We start from the raw sequence: 19,409 nt of genomic DNA, 5'->3' as shown, positions 1-19,409 counted from the left end.
GCTGTCGACCTCTGCCTTGCCTTGCCTTGCATCTGCGACTTTCCCGATGCCTCACCTCCTATTGCCGACGATCGCTTTTCAAGTTGCAACCTCAACTCTGCTTCTTCCTTTTGCGGTCTTGGATTTGCAACCTCAACTCCGATTCTTCGTTCTTGCTTTCATCCTCACCTCACTCCGCATGCAACTATAATTTTTCTGATTTTGATTTTGATTTTCCTTATGGGTTTTTCTGATTTTGATTGTTTCTTATGAGTAAACTGTATTTGTTTTTATTCTGATTTTATTATGGTTAATTGGTTGAAAATTTGCTTCTTATGGGTCATTGTAATCGTTTCATATTGATTCTAATAGTTTCTTATGGCTTGAAAATTTGTCAATTTCATAATGGATTGTTTGGGTTTTTGTCAATTTCATGTTTGTTCCGATTTGATACTTTGATTTAGTGAATGTGTTAACGGTGTGAGTGTCTACCGTAGAAGAATTTGTGATGATACCGTAAAACCCAAATTTCAAACTAAATCAAACTGAATTATTTCGATTTGATTCAGTTGTTTGTGTAGTTTGAATTGATTTGATTTTAAAATTTATATAAATTTTGATTTTCGATTTATTTAATTTGATTTGATTCAATTTTAAATTGAACTGAATGTCCAACTCTACTCTTACGAGTTTTCCGACACGTAAAATAAATAATCTCCTAGGCCAGGAAGATGTCAATTATTGGCAAGAACTTTCGTCACAATCTCGTACAACACAAAAGTATAAATTGATGGGACGAAATTGCGAAAACTTCTCAAGATTATCATTTTTCGAATAAAAACAATCATGATACGTTTAACCCCTTCCAACAAACCCCTGAACAAACATCTTTAACATAACGACAAATCGAACTTCCAATGACATGCCATTGGAATTGATAAAAGCTGGCCTAAAATCCATCCTTATCACGAGCCTTAACATATCAAATAGAGATTGCTTAATTTCAATATCTAAAACCATGCACCTTAAGAGATGAAGATGTCTTGAAGACAAATTGGGATACATATGCCAATGGGAAAAGCAGCAGTAGCTACCAGTGTAATGCAAGTTAGAGAAACTTTTGAGCCATATTGCAAAGACTTGACGAATCACTCACCCAGCGGCATCGCTGTTCCTGACCACCTCAATGCGATTTTGTATGCTTTACGATCAACAAACCATTCCTTCAGAAAAAAATATATATATAAATAAATAAGTAAATAAAAATTACAGACACCACTATGCACGACAGATTCCCTTCTCTTCTCATCATCTGTTAAAAGATCATTAAAATCCCCCACAACAGCCCAAGCACCAAAGAGGGACATGATCTCCGACTACCTTGTCTTAATATGCAGATGAATAAATTGCCCGACTTCCGAGAATACGATTTGGCGAGAAATTATTTTTGCTGTCAATCCACTTGTGATGAACAAATCATTTGCTCAACTAAAGATACATTGATTCTGAGAGTAACAGAAAAGGTCAAATAGGTTATACAAGAAAAGTTGTGGTACCACGATTTTTCAAGCAATATTGAAGCGTCAATTTATATATTTTGAGAATGAAACCTATCTAATTTAGTGATAGAAGCCCTCCATTCACCACCTATAAGGTAAAAAAGTAAAAAACCCAGTGTCGCAAACATCTTCTCACAATTAAGTTCGCCAAATAAGATTACCACTTTTACACTCTTTTAGGTTCACTAGTCTTTCACATTATTTAAATAACATGCCAGATTGCAAAAGCAGGTCAGTTCTTTCTGAAATACAAGTTCAGTACCATAGTAGCACTAGGCAATACATTACAACCAGTAAACATAACATGCCCATCCACATGATGACTCCATCTTAGCCAGGAGGCCAGTTCATTTGACGTCCCCCAAGGAGGTGGATGTGAAGGTGATAAACAGATTGACCTGTGCAAAGAAAAAAAAAATTAATAGCTATTATGCTAGAAGCACAAGCAAATGATAGAGGCCTACATACATCCATTCGGCCCGTCATTAATCACAATCCTAAAACCATCTTCAAGTCCTTCCTGCTTAGCAATGAGCTTGGCAGTGTACAGCAGGCGACCAAGAATATCACAGTGCCTCTCCTCAGCCTAAGTGATATAAAATAATTAGAATGGCACATAAAATAACCTACAACATAAATAAAAGCTGACAACTAGATTAAGAATCTTTAACAGGGTCAAAAAAGGGCGGGCCAAAATTCTCCATTCAAGACCAAACAGATAGGTCAGAGTCGAGGAATTTTTTTTTTTTCCTTCATGTGGATTCTTTAATGACATATAGCAGCAACAACATTTGGTTCACATTTGCTCTTCTAACATACGAAGTTTGTAGGATGTAGAACTTCCAAGTATGTTTCTTGAATGCATGTACTCAAACATGTAGCAGCCCATTCAGGGCTGCAAAGGGAATAATGCTGAGAGTAATTGATAGAGTGAGGAATATTGTAAAGAAATAGAGGCAAGTAATCAGGAAAGAAATTGAGTTTATTGAAGAGAATCTGTAAAACCACAAATTAACAATCTCCATAAATAAATAAAGAAATAATTAACTCAATAACTAGCAACTGAATAATGTAGCAGGACACAAGTCACTGCTCCAAGGCACTAATGGCCAGAACTACAAAATACTCGAGACATCCTCTCCATTTCCCACTTTCTCTATTTATAGGCTCTGGCATCCTTGGCCTGTTTATCTTTATCCACTGCATTATCCTCTGCTGCAACTAACTTATTCACATCTTTTGTAACAACCTGATTGCCATGAAGAAGATTGGCCTTATCCTGATCTCCCAACAGATTTGCTTGCTTGTTATCCTTATTTCTTTTTCTGTAATAAACTCTGAGATGTCCTGGTTCATACTCTGATCCATCTCCTGCGTTCATAACATTGCCACCCACTGTAAGAACAGCCTTGTCCTCAAGGCAGCAATTTGGAAATTGATTGCGAAGGTCTACAATATCCATCCAAGTCACATCTTCAACAGGTAGGCCTTTCCATTTAGTCAAAACATTAAAGACCTTCCACCCCATCAATCATAACTTTCTGGCTTCGCATGATTGATTCCGGTTCTAATATTTTGAATGCAGAGTCTAAGTCATCTGGTAATTCTTCTACAACATCATGCTCACCCAGTTCTCTTTTTAAGAGTGAAACATGAAAGACTAGGTGTATTCGCCTAGAATGAATTGGTAAATTGCAGGTGGTGGCCTCCCATATAACACTTCAAATGGGTCATTCCGGCTGCCGTGTGATAACTGGTATTGTACCAGAATTCTGCCCCTGGTAATCATTTGTACCATTGCTTAGGTTCTTCCGATTTAAAACATTATAGATAAAGTCTCCAAACCTCTGTTAAGAGCCTCGGTTTGGCCATCTTTTTCCGGGTGGTATGCAGTGCTCATTTTCAACTTAGTTCCCTGCATGCGAAATAGTTCTGTCTAGAAATTACTAAGAAATAATGAATCTCGATCACTAACGATTAAACGAGGAAGACCATGCAACTTCGCAAGCCCAGAAAATGGCCATATTTGGACAATCTGTCCACTAGCACCAGTGTAACACCCTTATTTGTATAGCCTGGTATATTTCACTGTTCCGGTGACCGGAGTCGGTCCAGACAATTAAGGGGATTAGAACCACACTTAAGATAACTAGAGAAGCTATAAGCACAAATAATTAGTAATTGTCAATTAGTTAAGTATAAACAAGAAAAACAGAACATAAGAAGTTAAACGAGCCGAGAGGCACAGCGATGGATGACCTTCTCGGGAACGACTGCGAAGCCGATTTAAACTCAAATTTCGAACCGTAAAATGTGACGCCGCGGTCCTTAAGACCCTTACAAACACAGTGGAAAAGAGAAAATCACGAAAAAGAACTGTTAAGCCAGTCAAATAATTAGGTCAGGGAGCCAAAAGAAATATTGAATTAATTGCAAATTGGGTTGAACCGGCGAGGGGCAATTTGGTCAATTGACCTCGAGAGCTGACTCCTAATTTAACTGTCAAATAAAATCGGAGAAAAGAAAACCTCGGAGTCAGGAATTAAATTAAAGAACTAATAGATAAATAAAAAAAAAAAGAAAAGAAAAAGTTAATTACATCACTTTATGACATCAAAATGATGTCAAAAATTGATTTTTAATTCCTACCAACTTTGACTAAGTTAAATATCTATTAAGTAAGACAAAAATACAACAAAAAAAAAACTACCCTCATCTTCTCTCCCAACCAAGCCGGCCGAAACCCTTCCCTCACCTCTCCATGGATGTCCTCCATTAAAGCTTGCACTCAAGCTTAAAATTCTTCACTAAACCTTAATAGCTTCCATAAAAACCTCATTAGAGCTTGTTTTAGTCACTTGAGAAGAAGATTGAAAGAGGAAAGAAATACAAAAGATAGAGATTTGAAGGAATTGAAGTTCTAAGAAAGGTTAATATGGTAACTTTCAATTTTCTACTATAAATGCATGTTTAGTTACTTAAATGAACTTAGAAACTAATAAAATGAAATAAAAAAAAATGTGTGGAGGACCAAACTGAAATTTCGGCCAACATGATGGGGAGTGTGATTTGCATGGTTTGATGGATTTAAATGAGTATATGAACCTCAATTAGTTGAATGATTATAGTTAAAAGCATTGAATTGGTTAAATGCAACAATTAGTGTGAATTAAGGTTTTGGACATTAGGGTTTAGAGACAAAAATGTGAGAAACTTATAAATGATGTCTTTGACCTAGTTTAAGGAGAGAAATGGTCAATTGCGACCTAATGAAGTGTGTTAGGAGTGCTTGAATCAAAAGCAAATTCGGATTGAGTGTGGTCATGCTGCCAGTTACCTTTAAAGGACCAAAAATGAAAATTTACAAGTCCAATTGGTATGAGACCAATTGGGAATGAAAATAGACACTAAATGACACAATTTTCATTGAGGAACCATGCCCAAAAAGTGACCAAAACCTAGTGAACAAATTGACCAAACTTGGAAAATCACAGTCTGCCCTGTACAAACTGACCAAATATTTGTTCATTTGGTCATAACTTGAGCTAAGCAGGTCTAAATGACCTGAAATTTGACCAGTGGACCGTTGAGGTATATACCTAAAACTTTCATGAAGAACACAAACCCAAATTATACCATTAACCAAGTCATTTGGCCACCCCAAGTTGGTAACCTAAAACTGCCAGAATCAAAATTTGCCCAGAATTCTGAGTTAAGTCCAATCCGGCATCCATGGTTCAAATGGCTATAACTTGAGCTACAAAACTCCAATTGGAGTGATTCAAAAAGGAGAATAAACTTAAGACAATAAGGAATATTTTCTGTGAAGAAAGTTTTGCAAAATTCCAACAGTAAAATGACCAATGGAACAGTACAACCTTAGACACCAAAACTGAAAATTATCAAATTTGCCTAAAAAATTTAGAATTTAACTAAACAATAAAAACCAACAAATTTAGTGACCAAAATGTGGTATGTGGGTGAAGTTGGAATTCCCATACCTATTAAGCTTCAAAAATTCAACAATTTGACTTAAATAGTGTAGTGAATAGTAACCCCGAAACACAAAATTTAAAGAACGCCGAGTTTAGCACATTAGAGCTAGGTAAAAGTGAAGCTAAATTTATTTTTTGATTTATGCTAAATTATGGCACTGAAACAATGTGAAATTGTGTGTTTCAGTTGGAAAGAACACCGAGAAAGAACCCGAAGAATCGAGTCAAGGCCAAGAGGAGACTCGCTTGAGGTTTGTGCACAACGTATAAATTCTGTAAATTATTTTCTGCATATGGTTTTGAATAATTTGATATAGTGAATGGTGACATTATTTATGATGCTTTGATTTAAATTGTTGAAAGTTATTGTGCGTATTTGAAATGGCAATGTTTGGTAAATTGTTAAGATAAGTTTTGAAACCACGGTGTCATGACCATATATTTAAACACCTCACTAGCATGACTAGTGGGGGTAATCAGTTTCGAATTTTGATTCCTTCTCTGGATGAAGTGTTAAGGTGTGCCAGTAGAAGAGGAAATTGAATGGATATCCATATATTTGAGCTAGCTAGCCTTGTGATGTGACTTCTCCTTAGCCTCTGGCTATTGAGATTATATTTGTTTTGAATCGCATGATATAACTGTGGGTTTTATGAAATGTGTTTTGATACTTCGAAATGAACTTGTTTGCATCAAAATCTCATAATTCATGTTTTGTATTTAATGCTCATGTTTAGTCAAATTCTTGAATAAATGTAATTTAAATTCTGCATAAGATTATTTTAGTATGTTGTGCACCATTGAGTCCTAGTACTCAGCGATAGCTTTTATTTATGTCGCAGATATAGAGACTAGAGGAGCAGCAGACTGAGCTGCTGAGGATTGAGGATCTATCAGCTTGAAGTTATCGGGTATAATTTATACCCTGACTGTAAATATTTATTTTGATGTATGTATTGCACATAAATGTATGGACATGTAAATTCGGTCTTGAGCAGCTTGTACAAAGCTTGTATAAAGTTTGTAATAAATTTTAGTTTGAATTTCTTTTAATGTAAAATTTTGCAATGATGTATATAAATTGTCTATCTTAAATGAAATATGAGTAAATTGATTGATTGATAGTATTTTTATAATTATTGCAATTTTTGAAAATTGAGAAATGGTGGATTTAAATTTTAGAAGTTGATAATGTGTTGAAATTGATTGAGATTGATTATGAAATTGAAAAAGTGGTTGAGAAAATTTATTGAAAGTGCTTTTTTTTCAGGTATTTGAAGCACTGTTTTCTCAAAATACAGACGGAACTCAAAATTTTTATAAAATTTGTGAAAAAATAAAATAAACCAAAAATATTAACTAGTTTTAATTTTAATTAAATGTTTTAAATACCACTTATCAAAAATAAGAAAATTATTTTAAAATCCCTTGTAGGGTACTTAATGAGTTATCGGTAGGTGAAGTTCGGTAGTTCATTAGGTATTCTACGGGATCATGTTATGCCTTACAGAGGGGTAAGGTGTGACATGTTTTAGTGGTATCAGAGCAAAATTTTTGAAGTATACTTTAACTTGAGAATTTGTGTCTTTCTTTGTTAAGTACAACTGCTCAATATTTGTTACATACAGTGCATTACATCATAAATATGAACTAACGGAGGGAAATCTCCTTTTGTTATTTGTTCAGGAGATACCCTAACTTCAAACTGAAATGGAAGAAGGGGATCGCTCAGTCGAGCAATCTGTCGAAGCTGAGGCACAAGGGGAAACCCCAGCTTTACCAAATGTCAGTGGATCTGTAGCACCAGCTCCTCAAATGCCGCAGTTTCCTGCACAGTTTGCACAGCAGATAACTGCGATGTTTCAACAAATGGTCAGTATGCTGCCAAGCTCCACCCTGGACACACTGTGGCACAACCACGCCTCGGCACTGGACAATATGATAAATTACTTAAGTATGGAGCTACAGAATTTAAGGGTACAGTGGACCCTTTAGAAGCAGAGAAATGGCTTGAAAGAATGGACAGAGTATTTAAGAAGCTGCACTGCCAAGATGAACTGAAATTTGAATACTCTGTGTCTCTACTGCAAGGGGATGCGTATGATTGGTGAAAGACCATCCCCCACAGTTTGGCTGAACCACCAGTGCTGACCTAGGACGACTTTATCAGAGAATTCAGACAGAAATACATCCCAGATGCATATGTTAATCAGAAATTGCAAGAATTTTTGAGTTTGAAATAAGGGAACCGATCAGTGGCAGAGTATGACAGGGAGTTCTCCCGCTTAAGTCATTATGCTGGGAGTCTCCTTTCTACCAGCAAGGCAAGATGCAAGAGATTTGAGACTGGTTTGAAGCCCAATTTGAGAATGCAAGTAGTAGGATTCAGACACAGCAACTTTTCAGAACTCATGTCTCAAGCACTCGAGTTAGAAAGGATTGAATCAGAAGCGACCCCAACAAAAGAAAAATCAGAAAAAGTTGAAAAATCAGAGAAAGACGAGGGAAAAATCAGTTGAACAAAGTTCTGGTGGTACTTCTGGGAAAAAGAAGAAATTTAGTGGACCCAGCAGGGGTCGAGGTGAAAGATTTGGTAGGGGCAGATTTTCTGGACAGAGACCCCCTAGGTCTGGTCAGCAGTCGAGCAGGGGTTCATATTCTGCTCGCCCCTGTGAGACTTGTGGCAAGATGCATGGGGGGGAATGCTATTGGGCCACTGGAGCCTGTTTTAATTGTGGAGGCAAGGACCATTTAGCAAAAGGCTGCACTAGTGCTCCTAAATATGGTCCAGCTCCTACGACTGCAGAAGGATCTATTCAGAGTCCTGCTTTCAGAAGTTCACAATCAGTTGGCAGAGGAAGAGGCAGAGGTAGAGGCACTGCTTCGTAGTCGAGCACGCTTGGTCGATCGGCAAGGAAGTGCGTCAACCAGAGTCTACACAATGAGACAGCGAGAAGAGGGGCTGAGACTTCCGATGTGGTAGCCAGTACATTTTCTATCTCTGATCAAGATGTATTTGTGTTGTTTGATCCGGGTTCAACCCATTCATATGTTAGTGCTAGCATAATCAGTTCACTTGCTGTTCCATGTGTGCAAATGGGTTTTGAAGTGCTAGTAACTAGTCTGTTAGGACAAGAGTTCCGGGTCAACAGAATTTATAGAGATTGTCCTTTGGTGATCCAAGGACATGTTTTTCCATCAGATTTAATTGAAATGTCCTTCAGAGAGTATGATATTATCTTGGGCATGGATTGGTTAGCCAGGTATCGTGCCATGATTGACTGTAGACTGAAGACAGTCACTTTTGGTCTCCCTTTGTACGGTGACGTGGTAATACATGGGGAGAGGCATTTACTACCATCAAACATCATTTCGGCTGCACTAGCAAAATGATGATCAGAAATGGATGTGAAGCATACTTGGGACATGTGATAGACACCCAAGTGGGGAGTCCAGCACTGAGGGACATCCCTACGGTATGTGACTTTCCGGATGTGTTTCCTCATGAATTGCTAGGATTACCTCCAGAAAGAGAGATGCAGTTTGAGATTGATGTTATGCCTGGTGTAGACCCAATCTCCATAACACCATATAGAATGGCACCAGCAGAATTGAAAGAGTTAAAAGTGCAGTTGCAAGAGTTGCTTGACAAGGGCTTTATCAGCCCTAGTGTGTCACCTTGGGGAGAGCCAGTGTTGTTTGTTAAGAAGAAGGATGGTACTCTCCGCTTGTGTATTGATTTTCGGCAGTTGAATAAGGTGACAATAAAGAATAGATATCCATTACCCCGCATTGATGACTTGTTTGATCAGTTGAGGGGTGTAGCTATGTTCTCCAAAATTGACCTGAGATCAGGTTATTATCAGCTGAAAGTACAAGAGCAGAGTATTCCTAAAGCGCCTTGTAACCCGCTATGGCCATTATGAGTTTTTGGTCATGCCATTCGGGTTAACTAATGCTCCGGCTGCTTTTATGGATCTGATGAACACTATCTTCAGACCATATCTCGACCAGTTTGTTGTGGTATTTATTGATGATATATTGGTCTATTCGAGGAATGCAGAAGAGCATGATAGACATCTGCGGATTGTACTGCAGACTTTAAGGGAGAAACAGCTATGTGCCAAATTGTCGAAATGTGAATTTTAGCTGAAAGAAATATCTTTCTTGGGGCATGTAGTATAAGAAGAGGGCATCAAGGTAGATCCAAGTAAGATTGAAGCTGTCCTTAATTGGAGGCCACCCAGAAACATCACAGAGATTCGCAGTTTTTCTGGGTTTAGCTGGATACTACCGTAGATTTGTAAAGGGATTCTCCATGTTGGCATCTCCATTGACCAAGCTGCTTAGAAAAGATGTGAAATTTCAGTGGACAGATAAATGCCAACAGAGTTTTGATGAATTGAAGAAATGTTTGACTGAAGCTCCAATCCTGACTTTATCTACCCCGGGTAAAGAATACATAGTTTACAGTGATGCTTCTCACAATGGGTTAGGCTGTGTATTGACGCAAGATCGAAATGTCATTGCCTATGCATCACGCCAGCTGAAACCGCATGAGAGGAATTATCCAACACATGACTTGGAGCTTGCAGCTATTGTGTTTGCTCTTAAGATCTGGAGACACTATTTGTATGGGGAAAAGTGTTACATCTACACAGATCATAAGAGTTTGAAGTATTTGGGCACCCAAAAAGAGTTGAATTTGAGACAGAGGAGGTGGTTAGAATTGATAAAAGGCTATGATTGTCTGATAGACTATCAGCCAAGAAAAGCTAATGTTGTGACTGATGCTTTAAGTCGCAAAACTATGGCGAGTCTACGGGTTACTCCTTTGTCTTTGGTGCATGAGTTAAGATCATTGCATGCCAGCTTAGAGATTAATGATGAGGGACAGACAGTAATGGCATGGCATGTACAGCCAGTGTTGATTGATCAAATCAGAATGGCTGCTCAGAATTATGAAAGGTATCAGAAGCTGTTGGAAGCAATCAGACAGGGCAAGAAACCAGAATTCTCAATAAGAGATGATGGTCTACTGCTACACCAGGGCAGAATATGTGTGTTCCTAATGATGTTGATTTGAGGCAGATCATTTTGAAGGAAGCACATGAGTCTCCTTTTGCCATGCACCCTGGTGGCACAAAAATGTATAGAGGGCTAAAGGAGCATTACTGATGGATGGGTATGAAAAGAGATGTGGAGGAGTTTGTTTCCAAATGCCTAACTTGTCAGCCAGTAAACGCAGAGCATCAAGTACCCGCTGAGTTGTTACATCCACTACCAGTACCAGAATGGAAATGGGAGAGAATAACGATGGATTTTGTGATGGGACTTCCGAAGACACAGAAGAGTCATGATGCAGTATAGGTCATTGTTGACAGACTGATCAAGTCTGCTCATTTTCTGCCAGTCCGAATGGATTACAGTTTAGAAAGATTGGCCAAGTTGTACATTGATGAGATTGTGAGACTGCATGGAGTGCCAGTATCCATTGTATCAGACAGAGATCCTAGATTCACTTTTAGATTCTGGGGTAGTCTTCAGAGAGCCCTAAGAACTAGATTGAACTTCAGTAAGGCATTCCACCCACAGACAGATGGCCAGTCTGAGAGGATAATTCAGATCTTGGAGGACATGCTACGAGCTTGTGTGATTGAGTTTGAGGGCAGTTGGGACACACACTTGCCTTTGATTGAGTTTGCTTACAACAATAGCTACCAATCAAGCATTGGGATGCCTCCATATGAAGCTTTGTATGGCAGAAAATGTAGAACCCGTTGTGTTGGGATGACTTGGGTGAAAGAAAAATGATGAGACCCGAAATTGTTCAGCAAACTGAAGAGAAAATCAGGGTGATCAGAGATCGACTTAAGACTGCATCAGACCGTCAGAAGTCCTACATTGACTTGAAAAGAAGGGATATTGAGTATGCAGTGGGTTAGAAAGTTTTCCTCAAAGTTTCTCCTTAGAAAAGAATTATGAGATTCGGCAGAAAGGGGAAACTGAGTCCTCGTTTCATTGGGCCATATGAGGCGCTGGAAAGAGTGGGTCCTTTGGCATATCGTTTGGCACTACCTCCAAAGTTGGAAAAGATACATAATGTCTTTCATGTGTCTATGTTGAGGAGGTATCGATCAGACCCATCTCATGTACTACCAGTGGAAGAAATTGAAGTGAATCCAGACCTCACATATGAGGAAGAACCCATAGTGATTCTTGCTTATAAGGTGAAGCAACTACGGAACAAGCAGATACCGTTGGTGAAAGTGTTGTGGAACTATCATTCGAGCCAGGAGGCTACTTGGGAACGAGAAGAGGACATGAAGAGAAAACACCCACAGCTGTTCAGAGATTGATACCAGGTAAAATTTCGAGACGAAATTTATTTAAGGGGGAGAAAATTGTAACACCCCTATTTGTATAGCCTGGTACATTTCACTGTTCCGGTGACCGGAGTCCTTCCGGACAATTAAGGGGATTAGAACCACACTTAAGACAGCTAGAGAAGCCATAAACACAAATAATTAGTAATTGTCAATTAGTTAAGTATAAACAAGAAAAACAGAACATAAGAAGTTAAACGAGCCGGGAGTCACAGCGATGGGTGACCTTCTCGGGAACGACTGTGAAGTCGATTTACACTCAAATTTCGAACCGTAAAATGTGACGCCGCGGTCCTTAAGACCCTTACGAACACAGTGGAAAAGAGAAAATCAAGAAAAAGAGCTGTTAAGCCAGTCAAATAATTAATTCAAGGAGCCGGAAGACATATTGAATTAATTGCAAACCGGGTTAAACCGACAAGGGGCAATTTGGTCAATTGACCCCGAGAGCTGACTCCTGACCTAATTGTCAAATAAAATCGGAGAAAAGAAAACTTCGGAGTCGGGAATTAAATTAAAGAACTAATAGATAAATATTAAAAAAAAAAGAAAAAAAGAAAAGAAAAAGTTAATTACATCACTTTATGACATCAAAATAATGTCAAAAATTGATTTTTAATTCCTACCAACTTTGACTAAGTTAAATATCTATTAAGTAAGACAAAAATACAACAAAAAAAAAAAGCTACCCTCATCTCCTCTCCCAACCAAGCCGGCCGAAACCCTTCCCTCACCTCTCCATGGATGTCCTCCATTAAAGCTTGCACTCAAGCTTAAAATTCTTCACTAAACCTTAATAGCTTCCATAAAAACCTCATTAGAGCTTGTTTTAGTCACTTAAGAAAAAGATTGAAAGAGGAAAGAAATACAAAAAATAGAGATTTGAAGGAATTGAAGTTCTAAGAAATGTTAGTATGCTAACTTTCAATTTTCTACTTTAAATGCATGTTTAGTTACTTAAATGAACTTAGAAAATAATGAAATGAAATAAAAAAATGTGTGGAGGACCAAACTGAAATTTTGGCCAGCATGATGGGAAGTGTGATTTGCATGGTTTGATGGATTTAAATGAGTATATGAACCTCAATTAGTTTAGTGATTATAGTTAAAAACACTGAATTGGTTAAATGCAACAATTAGTGTGAATTAAGGTTTTGGACATTAGGGTTTAGAGACAAAAATGTGAGAAACTTGTAAATGATATCTTTGACCTAGTTTAAGGAGAGAAATGGTCAATTGTGACCTAATGAAGTGTGTTAGAAGTGTTTGAATTAAAAGCAAATTCGGATTGAGCGTGGTCATGCTGCTGGCAACATGACCAAGTTGCCTTTGAAGGACCAAAAATGAAAATTTACAAGTCCAATTGGTATGAGACCAATTGGGAATGAAAATAGACACTAAATGACACAATTTTCATTTAGGAAGCATGCCCAAAAAGTGACCAAAACCTAGTGAACAAATTGATCAAACTTGGAAAATCACAGTCTGCCATGCACAAACTGACCAAATGTTTGTTCATTTGGCCATAACTTGAGCTAGGCAGGTCTAAATGATCTGATTTGACCAGTGGACAGTTGAGGTATATACCTAAAACTTTCATGAAGAAAACAAACCCAAATTATGCAATTAACCAAGTCATTTGGCCACCCCAAATTGGTGACATAAAACTGCCAGAACCAAAATTTACCCAGAATTCTGGGTTAAGTCCAATCCGGCAGCCATGGTTCAAATGGCTATAACTTGAGCTACAAAACTCCAATTGGAGTGATTCAAAAAGGAGAATAAACTTAAGACAATAGGGAACATTTTCTGTGAAGAAAGTTTTGCCAAATTCCAACAGTAAAATGACTAATGGAACAGTGCAACCTTAGATACCAAAACTGAAAATTATCAAATTTGCCTAAAATACTTAGAATTTGACTAAACAACCAAAACCAATAAATTTAGTGACCAAAATGTGGTATGTGGGTGAAGTTGGAATTCCCATACCTATTAAGCTACAAAAAGTCAACAATTTGACTTAAATAATGTAGTGAATAATAACCCTGAAACACAAAATTTAAAGAACGCCGAGTTTAGCACATTAGAGCCAGGTAAAAGTGAAGTTAAATTTATTTTTGGATTTATGCTAAGTTATGGTACTGAAACAATGTGAAATTGTGTGTTTCAGTTAAAATGAACACCGGGAAAAAACCCGAAGAATCAAGTCAAGGCCAAGAGGCAACTCGCTTGAGGTTTGTGCACAACGTATAAATTCTGTAAATTATTTTCTGCATATGGTTTTGAATAATTTAATATAGTGAATTGTGACATTATTTATGATGCTTTGATTTAAATTGTTGAAAGTTATTGTGTATATTTGAAATGGCAATGTTTGGTAAATTGTTAAGATAAGTTTTGAAACCACAGTGTCATGACCATATATTTGAACACCTCACTATCACTAGCATGACTAGTGAGGGTAATCAGTTTCGAATTTTGATTCCTTCTCTGGATGAAGTTTTGAGGTGTGCTAGTAGAAGAGGAAATTGAATGGATATCCATATATTTGAGCTAGCTAGCCTTGTGATGTGACTTCTCCTTAGCCTTTGGCTATTGAGATTATATTTATTTCGAATGGCATGATATAACTGTGGATTTTATGAAATGTGTTTTGATACTTCGAAATGAACTTGTTTGCATCAAAATCTCATAATTCATGTTTTGTGTTTAATACTCATGTTTAGTCAAATTCTTGAATAAATGTGATTTAAATTCTGCATAAGATTATTTTAGTATGTTGTGCACCACTGAGTCCTAATACTCAGCGATAGCTTTTATTGCTGTCGCAGATATAGAGACTAGAGGAAGCGTGATCGAGTCACGAGGATTGAGGATCTATCAGCTAGAAGTTATCGGGTATAATTTATACCCTGACTGTAAATATTTATTTTGATTTATGTATTGCACATGTAAATTCGATCTTGAGCAGCTTGTACAAAACTTGTATAAAGTTTGTAATAAATTTTAGTTTGAATTTCTTTTAATGTAAAATTTTGCAATGATGTATATAAATTGTCTATCTTAAATGAAATATGAGTAAATTGATTGATTGATAGTATTTTTATGATTATTGCAATTTTTAGAATTGAGAAATTGTGGATTTGAATTTTGGAAGTTGATAATATGTTGAAATTGATTGAGATTGATTGTGAAATTGAAGAAGTGGTTGAGAAAATTTATTGGAAGTGCTTTTTTTTTAGGTATTTGAAGAACTATTTTCTCAAAATACAGACGGAACTCTGGCAAAATTTTTATAAAATTTACAGAAAAATAAAATGGACCAAAAATATTAACTAGTTTTAATTTTAATTAAATGTTTTAAATACCTATTAGAAAATGCTCACCACTTATCAAAAATAAGAAAATTATTTTAAAATCACTTGTAGGGTACTTAATGAGTTATCGGTAGGTAAAATTCGGTAGTTCATTAGGTGTTCTACGCGATCATGTTATGCCTTACAAAAGGGTAAGGTGTGACAACCAGGATGCAATCTATGCCGTGAGACTTTGGCAAGCCTGTGATAAAATCTAGTGATTTGTCTTCCCAAATAGCTTCTAGTATCGATAAAGGTTGCAATAGACTAGCATGGGAAAGAGTCTCATATTTATTTTTCTAACAGACTAAACAAGAGGCGACAAATTCTTTCACCGACTTCATCATACCCTTCGAACAAAGATTTGCAACTAATCTCCTATACATTCGATAGACACTGGAATGTCCCCCAATGGTTGTGGAATGAAATTCAGAAAATAATTTTGGCACCCAAGGAGAGTTTTCAAGAATGACTAATATGCCTCTGTAATACAAACGGCTTTGAATCAGTGTAAATTGTCCATGAAAAGATGCGTCTCATTGTATATCATGATAAACTTGCTTCTAATGAGGATCTTATTGAATTGCATCATCATTTCATCAAGTTCCAACCAGTATGGCCTTGAAACTGAATAACATTTGAAGTCCTAATCACGTCGCGAAAGTGCATCAGCTTCCTTATTCGTCACTCCCATCTTGTACTGAATTTGGAAATCATAGCCCAAGTTGTGCCAGTGTGGTGATATGTTGTTCGAGTAAATGCCTGAGACTTTAGTGATCTGTGAGCACAACGAATTTTTGCCCCACCCATTAAGTAAGGCTGCCAGTGTTGTATGGCCATAACCAGTACCATCATCTCCTCATGTGCAAATTTGGAAAAAGTGCAAAGGGACAACGCCTTATTGAAATATGCAATGGTGTTGTTATCTTGAATAAGAATCGCTCCCAACCTGCGAGAAATGCATCGCTTTCTAAGGTGAATGGCCTTAGGAAGTCCAGTAATGTTAACACAAGAGAGGACATTAAAGCAGCTTTTAGGCTATCAAATGATTGTTGGGCCTATCACTCCATTCAAGCTTTCTGTGGGCATCTTTCTTCAACAATTGTGTTAAGGGCTAGGCCAATGAACCATAATTCTTGATGAACCAGCAGTAATACCCCGTTAACCCAAGGAATCCACGAATTGCCTTCAATGATTTGGGCTGAGGCCACTTGACAACTAGTCTGGATAACTATTCTTTTTGTTGACCTTGTATTGGTTAGTCTGAAACAAAAACAAAACTATCTCCAAGTGCTGTAAGTGGTCAGACCAAGTTCTACTATATACAAATATATCATCGAACAAAACCAATACAAACCGTCACAGGTAAGGACAGAATAAATCATTCATTGCTGATTGAAACGTCATCGATGCATAACTCAAAACTCGTAATGCCCTGAATGACTCTAAAATGTCATTTTAGAAACATCAGAAAGTGCCACACAAATCTGGTGATATCCCGATTTTAAGTCAAACTTTGAGAAGTAGCTCCAAAGAGCTAATCTAATAATTCATCGATCACCAATATGAGATATTTGTCTAGCATTGTGATTTTATTATTGCCTTGTAGTCAACACAAGAACGCAAGCTGCTGTTTTTCTTCCTCACCAATAGAACAAGACAGGAAAAAGGGCTGACACTCGGTTGAATAATACCAACGGTGAGTATATCAGGCACTAGCCATTCAATCTCATCTTTTTAAAAGTGTCTATACCTATATGTTATGGAAAGTCAATCACTATATTATTTCTCTGTATATTTTGTATTCTGTATTTCTATTTAGGATTTCTTATTTAGGATTTCCTCCTAATTAGTAGAACACAATTATAGGAATTAATTGTATATATATACTCATGTACAGATTAATTGAAATTAAGAAGAATCATCTCTTTCTACATGGTATCAGAGCAAGTCATCTATCTAGGGTGACTATTTGTTCTCACCACTCAGCTCAGGAGAGACCTTGGCCGCCGCCGACCGGCTGTTTCGACCCCGATCAACATCGTCAGCGTTCAACCCCCTCATTCTACCACTGTGTGCTGTTGCCTGATCTAGTACACCATTAAAGGACTTATGAGGTTTGGCTCTCATATCCTATTTTAGTATTTGCTTGATTTGTGATTTTGGGTTATTTTACTGCTGTAAGCACTTTGGATTAACATTTCGGTTAGTTTTCTTTGTCTCAACAAATGGCAGACAATAAGAATGTTATTTCTGATATGATTCCAGTGATGACTAAGATCACGGAACACAAATATAATGGTTCGAATTACCTGGAGTGGAGTAAGAATGTTAGGGTCTATTTGCGTAACATTGATAAGAATGATCACCTCACTAAAGATCCACCTACTGATGATACACGACAAACTTGGCTAAGGAAGGATGCTCGATTGTTTTTGCATCTTTTGAACTCAATTCACAGTGAGGTAATTAGTTTAATTAATCACTGTAAATTTGTTAAAGAATTGATGGATTACTTAGATTTTCTGTATTCTGGAAAAGGGAATATCTCCCCTATTTATGATGTTTGTAAGGCATTCTACAGTGCTAAGAAAGATAATAAGTCTCTCACGGTTTATTTTATGGATTTTAAAAGGGTATATGAGAAACTTAATGTATTGATGCCTTTTAGTCCTGATGTGAAAGTTCAGCAGGCTCAACGAGAGCAACTGGCTGTTATGAGTTTTCTTGTAAGCCTTCCTTCAGAGTATGAGACTGCTAAATCTCAGATTCTCTCCAGTTCTGAGATTTTCTCTTTGCATGAAACGTTCACACGGGTCCTTCATACAGAGAGTACCCAATCTTCACAGCCTGCCAGTAGTGCTCTTATTAGCCGTAATCCAAATGGACAACAGGGTAATAGAAGAGGAAGTAGAGGACGAATTACAGGCAACAGAAGTAATCAGCGTAATAGAGTGGCTAGTTCTAATCAGGACTCAAGATGAGTCATTTGTTATTATTGCCATGAGCCTGGCCATACAAAATATAATTGTCCGCAACTTCAGAAGAAAAATCAGCGATCACAGATGGCAAATATGGCAGCAGAGGATTTTACAGTATCTTCCTCTGAGAAAACTATTTTGGTATCTGCAGAGGATTTTGCATAGTTTTCCCAATATCAGGCATTTCTAAAGCCTACCGGTTCCCCTGTCACTGCGATCGCTGAGTCAGGTAAATCCACTACATGCCTTGTGTCTTCCTCCTCCAAATGGGTTATTGATTCTAGTGCGACAGATCACATGACAGGTAATTCTAGTTTTCTATTTGCTTTTCAATCTAATCTCATTTCCTCTACTGTTGCTTTAGCTAATGGTTCTACTTCTTGTGTCATGGGTTCTGAAATTGCGAATCCTACTTCGTCAATTTTTTTGTCATCTGTTTTGTGTCTACCAAAATTCTCTTTTAATCTACTTTCTGTTAGTAAACTTACTCGTACCTTAAATTGTTCTGTTTCCTTTTTTCCTGACCAGTATTTGTTTCAGGATCTTACGACGAAGCAGATTATTGGTAGAGGACATGATTCAGGTGGTCTCTACATTTTGGAAAATCAGGTACCGCGGTCGCTTGTTTGCTCCAGTATCTTAACACCTCTTGAAGCTCATTGTAGATTGGGTCATCCTTCTTTGTCTACCATGAAGAAGCTGTGTCCACAGTTTCAGTCTTTATCAGTACTAGAATGTGAGTCATGTCAGTTTGCAAAACATCATCGTTTGCCTTCTATGTCTAGAGTCAACAAACGAGTTTCATTCCCTTTTGAGTAAGTTCATTCTGATGTTTGAGGTCCTTGTTCTGTTACTTCTAAAACTGAATTTCATTAGTTTGTTACTTTTATTGATGATTACTCTCGTGTTACCTGGTTATATTTAATGAAGAATCGTTCTGAGTTATTTTCTATCTTTTGTGCCTTTTGTAATGAATCAAAACTCAATTTAATATTTCTATGCGCATATTAAGAAGTGACAATGTCAAAGAATACTTTTCAGTACAATTTCAGTCTTATATGACACAAAATGGCATTCTTCATCAGTCTTTCTGTGTAGATACCCCATCCCAAAATGGCGTGGCTGAAAGAAAAAAACGGCATATTCTTAAGGT

The 19,409-nt window shown here is 37.2% G+C and overlaps 1 protein-coding gene across 1 annotated transcript in view; it reads right to left on the bottom strand.

Moving 5' to 3' along the window:
- Positions 1 to 1,654: 1,654 nt before the first annotated feature.
- Positions 1,655 to 19,409, bottom strand: part of LOC110635045 (14 kDa zinc-binding protein) — a 36,067-nt gene continuing 18,312 nt past the window's right edge. Inside the window, exons 4-5 of the mRNA XM_021784234.2 lie at positions 2,007 to 2,124; positions 1,655 to 1,936 (exon numbers count right to left, since the gene is read on the bottom strand). Of these exons, the coding sequence (XP_021639926.2) occupies positions 1,869 to 1,936; positions 2,007 to 2,124 (186 nt within the window). The 3' untranslated portion in view covers positions 1,655 to 1,868. The remainder of the gene's footprint in view (positions 1,937 to 2,006; positions 2,125 to 19,409) is intronic.

The sequence above is a fragment of the Hevea brasiliensis genome, chromosome 5, assembly GCF_030052815.1.
Source record: "Hevea brasiliensis isolate MT/VB/25A 57/8 chromosome 5, ASM3005281v1, whole genome shotgun sequence".
Classification (NCBI taxonomy): domain Eukaryota; kingdom Viridiplantae; phylum Streptophyta; class Magnoliopsida; order Malpighiales; family Euphorbiaceae; genus Hevea; species Hevea brasiliensis.
This window is presented reverse-complemented; position numbering and strand designations above follow the sequence as displayed.